The 11,069-nt window shown below is 32.5% G+C and overlaps 1 protein-coding gene and 1 pseudogene across 1 annotated transcript; both read right to left on the minus strand.

Moving 5' to 3' along the window:
- Positions 1-2,186: 2,186 nt before the first annotated feature.
- On the minus strand, positions 2,187-3,149 carry LOC145070444 (putative sugar phosphate/phosphate translocator At5g25400 pseudogene; annotated as a pseudogene).
- A 5,542-nt stretch (positions 3,150-8,691) lies between these two features.
- On the minus strand, positions 8,692-10,228 carry LOC145068570 (putative sugar phosphate/phosphate translocator At5g25400). Its single transcript, XM_079015551.1, has one exon. The coding sequence runs from the start codon at positions 9,976-9,978 to the stop codon at positions 8,944-8,946; it is 1,035 nt and encodes a 344-aa protein (XP_078871677.1). The 5' UTR covers positions 9,979-10,228; the 3' UTR covers positions 8,692-8,943.
- Positions 10,229-11,069: the final 841 nt, after the last annotated feature.

Consider the following 11,069-nt stretch of genomic DNA (forward strand, 5'->3'; position numbering starts at 1 on the left):
ACACCCACTTGGTTTTTCCAAATTTCATTCCAAATACTAAACTTTGAGGATCGATATATCATTCACAATACTCTATTTTGGACATATTATATATTGTTTTGAATCTCTCACATAGGAGAACACAAATCACTAAAGATTAATTATATATACAACATATATACTTATTTAAAAGTGTCCACGATTTAGTAAAAATACATAATTTTATCAAATTTTCCAACATTACGTTACTTCCCTTACAATAAGGGTGTAAAATCATCACCACATTTATCTATCCTAATACACGAAACATAAATATGTCTCATGTCATCTTTTTAAGTATAATGATGTCATATGTCATTTCTTTGTATTTTTCAATTCACTTGATATAAATCACATATTTTAAGAGGTTTAAATTTTTAAAATTTTAATTAAGGAATAATAAATTGTAATAAAATCTAGAAATTAATTTGAATTCAAAATTTAGCAATAAATTAGGAATGTGATATATTGTCTACGTTATTATGATTTGTCAACCATATATAGTACACGTGTTTAAAACCTAATACCTTACTAAAAGGAACCCATTTGATACATAAATCTATGGGGTTTTCCACACATGGATAGTTTAGTGTTACATACATCATATGCATGAAGTATAAATAATTTGGGCTTTTAGCCTAGATTATTGGTTTAAATAATACCAATAATTAGTTCTTTTAGCCTTTTTTTGGTTTAAATTATACTGATGTGCACATCACATGATGGGAGTTTACAATTCCCTATGTGAGTTTGGTTTCAAGGATGTTGGATTGGACAAATTTGATATGTTTGGATGTGGTTTGTGTGACTTTTTTTGGGGTGATTTGGTGTTATAGGAACATGAATATAGGCAGGTATCCGAAAAATTTGATATGAATCGGAACCGATGGATTTTTGGAATTATGGAATCGGTCGTATCTATTTTCTACATTCTTAGAACCGATTCTGGAACCATTGAAATCGTTTCCAATAGAAGGTGCTTGATTTTTTTTATTCATCACCTCTAAATGAAAAAAGAATTACAATGAGTAACAAATGTAATATAAACTAAAAGAAAAATATAAATTACAACATATATAAACAAACTAATGAAATGATAGAAGGTCGTGGATGTTTGTAATATAGAAAATAAACTCTGACAAAATCAACTACGTTGATAGGGTGGGTGGTCAATCTGATTTCGGATCTGTAGCTTTTGTTTTAGTTAAAAGCTAAAAGCTTTTGCTGCTGAACATTTTCTTTTCTAAAAGCTAAAAGTTAAAAGTTTTTTAAAGCTACATGTCACACACCTTCATGTCTAAGTAGTAACCAATTGCCAATGCTATAACAAGTCATATTTGTAAAACCTAAACAAAAACTAGTTTTAGAGACCATCTTATGATGTAAAATAACAATTCGCCATCAATATATATTTTTAACCATTTTAAAATTGAAGCTTGTCATATTCGAATATGGGTCAACTTCAATTTGAAATGTTTCATACTTAATGATTGTTTTGATAGTTGTTAATGGAATCAATTTCTAAATGAATCAAATCCATCTTTAATCGGATAAAGGAAGAGACATATCAAATGCTTATTATTATGGTATAATCCAACCGAATCAAACTCGATCTTTCTTTAATCAGACTCATTAAGAATCAAGCTACCCCTTAACTAACATTACTTCCACAAAAAATAGTCTGTCCAATATTGTATGTCTAGTCTAACTACTTAGTAAGCGACATACAGACTTTTAATTATGATATCAAACTGTCCAGCGACATACAGACTTTTAATTATGATATCAAACTGCCCGACCGAATCAAACTTTGTCTTTCTTTTATATTTCCTTTATTAGACTCGTTAAAAATCATATCAAGCTGACCCTTAACATAACATTACTTCCATAGAAAATAACGTTATAGCTTTAGAAAGTCGGTCCAATTTTGTATGCCTCGTCTAACTAAATAGTCGAACGGAACCCACCACAACAAGAGCAACACGATTAGACAAACAAATGATTTGAACAACAATCTTCACGCATTATATCGCTCTTGCTTCCTCTCAAACATATTCTCCATACAAATTATAAAAGATTTGCAAGCAAATAAATTACACATAACACAATGTATCAAGAACCATGACACACAAAGAGAGAAAAAAGAAAACAAATTTGAGATAAATACATTACCAAATGAAGGATCTTTAAATATAAATAACATATAAAAGACAAGTCTTTTTCTCTGGTCACTTGCACATATTGGCACCAAGAGTTCAATACTCTCAAAACCCCAATATAACATCAAATAAATAAACGTTAAATCACATATAAATAACTTACTAACAAATACACCAAAAAAAAAAGATTCTAGGGCTTCTAACTCATAATCTTGATTCCCTTTCCTAATTTGTGTAATTAGGCTTAAACCAATCATATATCAATTGTCTGAAGATTTTTCTGCACTTTTCTCCTCTAACAGTTTACCAGATTCATCATCAACCTGGGTTGCCTTCTTTTCTACTTCTTTAGCCTTAAGTGCCTGTAATTTCGCATGATTATAATAAGCAACACCCAAGAAAGCAATGCCATAACCGAGTAGATTAATGGGGGTCACAGTGTCCTTGATCACAGACCAAGAAAACGCAATCAACAACCAATCTTTGACAACTCCGGCCACATTCATCGTCAATGCTGAAGTCTTTCCAACAAGTAAAAACACAGCAAGATTCAAAGCGAATGCACACAAAGAATTTGTGCCAAAGATGAAGTAATCGAAATGGAAACTTGAGGTATCTCTGAGTTTGGGAAACTCAACGATGATCCAAGGGATAGATAAGAAGGCAAAACAACAAGGAGCGACATAGTAAAGAGAAGTAATTGGATTGAATGTAATGCCTTTCGAAGTCAACAAGATCTGAATCAAAACCAATCGGGTAGCCTCGAAACAAACAGCACCAAGCTGTAACATGACACCCCAGCTATTGAATTTAGCTTCGCCGTAAGCGGCAATGGCAACACCGAAGGAGATCGATAGCATGTTAGTCATGGTATCGCCTTTAAACCCGTCTTTTTTCAACAAAACGCCGATGGAGTAAACGGCGACAAGCATTAAAGCTTTGAGCATTTGAATGAAAGAAACAGAGAGATAAATGTAAAATCTATAAGGGATAGATAATAGGAATGTTAAAGTTTTCATGTCCTTATACATATATTGGCAATATATTGAAAGGGATCAAGACGTAATATTCTTTTGAAGAATTCTTGGCATTGTCAGATGGCACCATTTTGAGCTAGCCTCAAAAGTACATAACTCATAGGTTTAAACGAGAGGAAATTATTTATATTCCATTTGCTTGGCAAATGAATTCATCACTTACACCATATTATGCATAGGACACGGTATTTGATCATGATGTAAGCATGTCATAGGATACTAATTCAATACATGGTTAAGTCACTGGATGACTAAGAGTACTTTAGAAAAACTAATAGAATGTATATGAGACAATCAGTTTAGAAAGGATCTTTATGGAAAGAGCTACACATGATGTTAATTTCTAACCAGATATAAATAATTATGAATTATAATTGGATTTTGACATTCATTGTGGAATGAAGGGTAAGTCTTGTTGGAATGAGGTCCAAGCAAAACACAATGACACAATCTACTACAAATAAGAATGCACTACCTTAGAAGTTGAATTCAAATATGATTGGATGAATGGGGTCATTGAAAAACTATGTTGATTTCTGTCATTCAATGATCATATAGAAATATTTGTGACTTCGAGAGTATACTTAATCAAGCTAAGAGACTCTATGTCACAAAAGAACACCAATCATATTCTCCAAAATATATAACTATACTTAAAGTAAAGTTAAGTATCAAGATGATAGTATTCACAGAATTCACACAAACTAAATTTAGTCAGATCCATTGATAAAGTCATTCTTTTGAGCTAAGTATGAATGGTCACACTTCAGCTATAAAACTTTATTATTCTATAAATGTATTTTTGATTTGGATTTAGTATTTGGATATTGGAACATTATAACAACAACCATTAGATAATGTTATGGTATATTGGGATATAGTCATCACATTAATACTTTTTGTGTTCTATATTAACATGTTTAATCTATGAATAATGTTATTATTCTAAAAGTTCATAGTCGGTTATAATTGTGGGAGCAATTATGAAGTAAGACTAATATGAAATGGATTGGTTGACTCTCACTAGATGAAAGTAGGCAAGTGGTTGTAACCAAGTTTCATAGGTACTCGTCAGAGAACTAGTATTGAACTGACCCGCATCAAGATCATCTCATGGATCGCTATCATGAATGATACTTGATTAAAAGGTACTATATTTGTATTCTTAACACCTGAGATACATAGTAGGACTTAAGTGTAGGGAGCCACCTGGTCCTCAGCTCGTATCTAGAATGCACCTAAGCCCTCAGTATGAGTCTGGCATACCACCTGGTCCTCAGCTCATAACTGGAATGCCCCAGCGTTTGTTGGCTATAGCACAAAGCAGTATAACCTCAACCCAACATGTAACATATACACATGTAATCAATCAATAGACAAACAGGTAGATCTACATATCACTGGGCATAACATCATCCTATCTACCAGGATACAGATCCAACAGATCACTACTGAACAGAATCATACAATAAACCAGGATAACAATCCATAGGGTCGGCCTTGGTGCCTTCGACCGAAAAGTATAGTGAGGCAAACTCACCTCTCGATCTTATTTATAGCTGATGAGGTCCCGACTCTGAATCTCAGCTCCAACCAACACCTATTCATCAAACAGTGATCAATCCTTAGATACCACCCAAAATACTTCAAATACCCTTAGGTCAAACTTGGTCAAAGTCAACCGTCCATGTTGACGCCAACACGCCATGTTTACTTAGAAACATGTTATGCTCCGCCTGCATCCAAACAGTGGGGAAGATCCCGACCAACATGTCATGTTGACTTAGAAACGCGTCGTGTTTGCCAAAGTTCCAACACCTTAATACATTAATTCATTTTCTTTGATTCCAAGAGCTTCAAAGCTCAGATCTAGTCCAAAATGTGATCCGGAAGGATAAAGTTTCCAACTTTATCCATTGGAACTACCCAAGAAGGTCCAAAGCCCAATCCAAAAAGCTTAATAATGCAAGGGCTTAACAAATAGGCATTTAATCCTTAATGTCCAAAGTCCATCCTTTCCAGAAGTGAGTCTAGCACCAAAACCATCCCAAAGGTTGGTGCTTTATAGACATACATGTCAAATTCATGTCTTGAACCCATATTAGGTCAAAATGAAGACTTATGACCTAATCTTTATGCATGGCATCAAAACTTGATTATAGACCAAATCCAAGATAATACTAGGTCACCTTGACTTGGATATTCATAAATTTTCAAACTTTATGAGATCTAACCGCTTCAACATTCAAGAACAAGAAGCATAAGGGACAAAACCCAAGATCTAACAACTTTGAATGATAAAAATCAAGTCTTGGACACTTACCAAGGTCCTGAAGAGTGACAAACTGAAGAATGGGGGCTTGCTTGCTGGATCTTTGCTTCCTTCTTCCACCTTCTTCCTTCCTTAGCTCCAAAACACCAAACTAGCTCAATAATGGGAGGAAAAGATAATTATGGTTTCTTTCAGTGCTTGAGGAGCTGATGGGGGCAAAGGATAAACAAACCCTAGCCTCCATATTCCTTTAAATAAAGAGCAAAACCCGAAAGATTAGGGTTTCATCACCAGCCATCAACACGTCGTTTTCCAAGAGGCAACACTTTGTATTGTCCTTAATAAAATCCATGTTTCCTCATATCTGGACACGCCTTGTTGGTGCCTCCAACACATTACGTCAAATCCTCAAAAGGTGATTCTTTCCCAAAATTGCTCCTCATATTTTCGGGTGTTACACTTACACCATCATGATTATAAACCCACTAAAAGTTTTGTTCTTCCTCCGATGAGTCCACACCCACTTGGTTTTTCCAAATTTCATTCCAAATACTAAACTTTGAGGATCGATATATCATTCACAAATACTCTATTTTGGACATATTATATATTGTTTTGAATCTCTCACATAGGAGAACACAAATCACTAAAGATTAATTATATATACAACATATATACTTATTTAAAAGTGTCCATGATTTAGTAAAAATACATAATTTTATCAAATTTTCCAACATTACGTTACTTCCCTTACAATAAGGGTGTAAAATCATCACCACATTTATCTATCCTAATACACGAAACATAAATATATCTCGTGTCATCTTTTTAATCATAATGATGTCATATGTCGTTTCTTTGTATTTTTCAATTCACTTGATATAAATCACATATTTTAAGAGGTTTAAATTTTTAAAATTTTAATTATTAAGGAATAATAAATTGTAATAAAATCTAGAAATTAATTTGAATTCAAAATTTAGCAATAAATTAGGAATGTGATATATTATCTACGTTATTATGATTTGTTAACCATACCAATAATCTAGCCTTTTTTGGTTTAAATTATACTGATGTGCACATCACTCGGTGATGGGAGTTTACAATTCCCTATGTGAGTTTGGTTTCAAGGATGTTGGATTGGACAAATTTGATATGTTTGGATGTGGTTTGTGTGACTTTTTTTGGGGTGATTTGGTGTTATAGGAACATGAATATAGGCATGTATCCGAAAATTTTGATATGAATCAGAACCGATGGATTTTTGGAATTATGGAATCGGTCGTATCTATTTTCTACATTCTTAGAACCGATTCTGGAACCATTGAAATCGTTTCCAATAGAAGGTGCTTGATTTTTTTTTATTCATCACCTCTAAATGAAAAAAGAATTACAATGAGTAACAAATGTAATATAAACTAAAAGAAAAATATAAATTACAACATATATAAACAAACTAATGAAATGATAGAAGGTCGTGGATGTTTGTAATATAGAAAATAAACTCTGACAAAATCAACTACGTTGATAGGGTGGGTGGTCAATCTGATTTCGGATCTGTAGCTTTTGTTTTAGTTAAAAGCTAAAAGCTTCTATTGCTGAACATTTTTTTTTCTAAAAGTTAAAAGTTAAAAGTTTTTAAAAGCTACGTGTCAAACACTTTCATGTCTAAGTAGTAACCAATTGCCAATGCTATAACAAGTCATATTTGTAAAACCTAAACAAAAACTAGTTTTAGAGACCATATTATGATGTAAAATAACAATTCGCCATCAATATAGATTTTTAACCATTTTAAGATTGAAGCTTGTCAAATTCGAATATGGGTCAACTTCAATTTGAAATGTTTCATACTGAATGATTGTTTTGATTAGGGTTGGTAAAATTCTACCATGAACAACAAACCAACATGTTACCAATTGAACCAAGAAAGTTGATAGTCAATATAGTTGGTAGCCAACATGTTTGATTGGTAGTACCGTACCAATTGAGTAATGTTGGTACGTTTATGGTACAAAAGTTAAAATATCATGGTAATACCGTACAATTCATTTATTATATATATATATATATATATATATATATATATATATATATATATATATATATATATATATATATATATATATATATATATATATATATAAACGAAATCGTATATTTCAACTGCTAATTGTGTTTAGTGTTTACATTTTTAAGAACATTATGCAACCCATTTGGTCGCATTAGTCAATAATTATTATCACGTTAAAGCACAAAATGAAAACTTTAATTTAATGTTACTTCAATAGAATTCTTTTGTAAACTAAAAGAACTACGTAACTATTTTCTATATTAAACATCAAAATTACTTAATGTATTTGCTTATTTTAAAATCTTACAATAAAAATTAAAAGAAGTTGGTATATATCATTATTAATTTGTACCAACCAAACTTATTGGTAGCCAACTATATTGGTACCAAGTATACTTGGTACGGTACCAGTAACAAATTTTTGTTACCGATTATAGTTTGTACGGTACACGGTTTAGAGAAAAATGAATTGGTACCGTATCAATTCCACCCCTAGTTTTGATAGTGGTTAATTGAATCAATTTCTAAATGAATCAAATCCATCTTTAATCGGATAAAGGAAGAGACATATCAAATGCTTATTATTATGGTATAATCCAATCGAAGCATACTCGATCTTTCTTTAATCAGACTCTTTAAGAATCAAGCTACCCCTTAAAAGACATTACTTCCATAAAAAATAGTTTTAGAAAGTCTGTCCAATATTATATGTCTAGTTTAACTACTTAGTAAGCGACACAGAGAGTTTTAATTATGATATCAAACTGCACGACCAAATCAAACTTTGTCTTTCTTTTATTAGACTCGTTAAAAATCATATCAAGCTGACCCTTAACATAACATTACTTCCATAGAAAATAACGTTATAGCTTTAGAAAGTCGGTCCAATTTTGTATGCCTCGTCTAACTAAGTAGTCGAACGGAACCCACCACAACAAGAGCAACACGATTAGACAAACAAATGATTTGAACAACAATCTTCACGCATTATATCGCTCTTGCTTCCTCTCAAACATATTCTCCATACAAATTATAAAAGATTTGCAAGCAAATAAATTACACATAACACAATGTATCAAGAACCATGACACACAAAGAGAGAAAAAAGAAAACAAATTTGAGATAAATACATTACCAAATGAAGGATCTTTAAATATAAATAACATATAAAAGACAAGTCTTTTTCTCTGGTCACTTGCACATATTGGCACCAAGAGTTCAATACTCTCAAAACCCCAATATAACATCAAATAAATAAACGTTAAATCACATATAAATAACTTACTAACAAATACACCAAAAAAAAAAAGATTCTAGGGCTTCTAACTCATAATCTTGATTCCCTTTCCTAATTTGTGTAATTAGGCTTAAACCAATCATATATCAATTGTCTGAAGATTTTTCTGCACTTTTCTCCTCTAACAGTTTACCAGATTCATCATCAACCTGGGTTGCCTTCTTTTCTACTTCTTTAGCCTTAAGTGCCTGTAATTTCGCATGATTATAATAAGCAACACCCAAGAAAGCAATGCCATAACCGAGTAGATTAATGGGGGTCACAGTGTCCTTGATCACAGACCAAGAAAACGCAATCAACAACCAATCTTTGACAACTCCGGCCACATTCATCGTCAATGCTGAAGTCTTTCCAACAAGTAAAAACACAGCAAGATTCAAAGCGAATGCACACAAAGAATTTGTGCCAAAGATGAAGTAATCGAAATGGAAACTTGAGGTATCTCTGAGTTTGGGAAACTCAACGATGATCCAAGGGATAGATAAGAAGGCAAAACAACAAGGAGCGACATAGTAAAGAGAAGTAATTGGATTGAATGTAATGCCTTTCGAAGTCAACAAGATCTGAATCAAAACCAATCGGGTAGCCTCGAAACAAACAGCACCAAGCTGTAACATGACACCCCAGCTATTGAATTTAGCTTCGCCGTAAGCGGCAATGGCAACACCGAAGGAGATCGATAGCATGTTAGTCATGGTATCGCCTTTAAACCCGTCTTTTTTCAACAAAACGCCGATGGAGTAAACGGCGACAGGCATTAAAGCTTTGAGCATTTGAATGAAAGAAACAGAGAGATAAATGTAAGCGGAATTCGAAAGCCATAAACTGAGAGAATAAAGCAAACCGATTGGAACGACGGATTTGAGATAAATATCGCGAGTCATCTGAACTGGTTCGACGACTTTGAGAACACTGACGAGGATGTATGCTAACGAAGAACAGAAACCCATGTGGATCATGGTTAGTGAGATTGGGTAAGGCCAATCGTACATCTTCCGATCGAGGATGTATTTGTTGTAGACGATGACTGTGAAGCTGAGGGAGATCCATATTGCGACGTAGGTGTATGAAAGAATGATCTTCTTCAATACGCCATCGCTTAGGGCTCCTCCTTTCCCCATTGCTATTGGTGGACTGGATCTGAGTGATTAATTAATCAAATTTGATGAAATCAATGGGAGAAAAGAAGAAACCCAATGTGGGATTAGGGATCTATGGCGGATGGAAGATGGGTTTTAAAGAGATTTGAGTGAATTTAGGGGAATTAGGTTAGAAGAAAACGTTGAATTTACGGAGTTTTTGTGTGTGTTTTAGTGTGTGTGTAATGGGGGTAGGTGACGACTGATGAGGACCGAATCGCGTTTTTACACTTTTACTAGTCTTTGTGAGCGTGACATACTAAATAGACAGATACTAAAACTTTTAAAAAAATATTAAAAATAACAATATATTTTAATTTATTGAATATCTTTATTAAACTAGAGTATTTTTATTATTTTTATTTTTAAAATAAGTTGCATTTCCTACAAAAATATCAAGTAAGTTACAATAGTCTATATGGTTTGCATTTTTTTTGTAGGTTTAGTTCTAGTTTTGACAAAAAAATGATACAAATTATATCCTTCGGGTTGTAATATCTATCAAATTTGGTCATATAGTCGGTTAATGTCAACCCCATATACAATGACGAGTTATTTTATGGTATGTTTGAATATGAATATATGACAAATTTGGTTTATTTAGTTTATAGATTTTATTAATTTGGGGTGGAGAGAGGGGTAAAGTAAGTGGTTAAGGGACCAAACTTGATAGATGCAAACCATAGGGACCAAAACCATAGTTTACTCAAAATAGTAAGATAAGAGAATCGAAAACAACTCAAATTGACTATTGAAACAAATAAAAAGTTTTAATGTGTTATCTAAGATCAACTTATGATTCACATGAGTTTGTAAAATGGCATAATTACGAAGTTTAATATTAAATGTATTTAGAAATTAGAAATTTATCCAAAAGAAAATATAAATACTATTATAAACAAATTGTAAATCCAATCAACTTAAAACCTTATATTAAAAATGAATTTACATAAGTCTTCTTATTCTTTTGGTTTTCATATAACAAGTGGTAATCATTGGCGAATATTATATAGATGAGAAATGGTCGAATAATTGATACAATACTTTTATATGGTTTACAAAGTCAATCGACC

Source organism: Lactuca serriola, chromosome 8 (assembly GCF_051521515.1).
Source record: "Lactuca serriola cultivar US96UC23 chromosome 8, Lser_US96UC23_V15, whole genome shotgun sequence".
Taxonomy (NCBI): Eukaryota; Viridiplantae; Streptophyta; class Magnoliopsida; order Asterales; family Asteraceae; genus Lactuca; species Lactuca serriola.

Bases quoted from the DNA above. Each gene is read 5' to 3' on its own strand.
- LOC145068570 (XM_079015551.1), bottom strand. From the start codon at position 9,978: ATGGGGAAAGGAGGAGCCCTAAGCGATGGCGTATTGAAGAAGATCATT.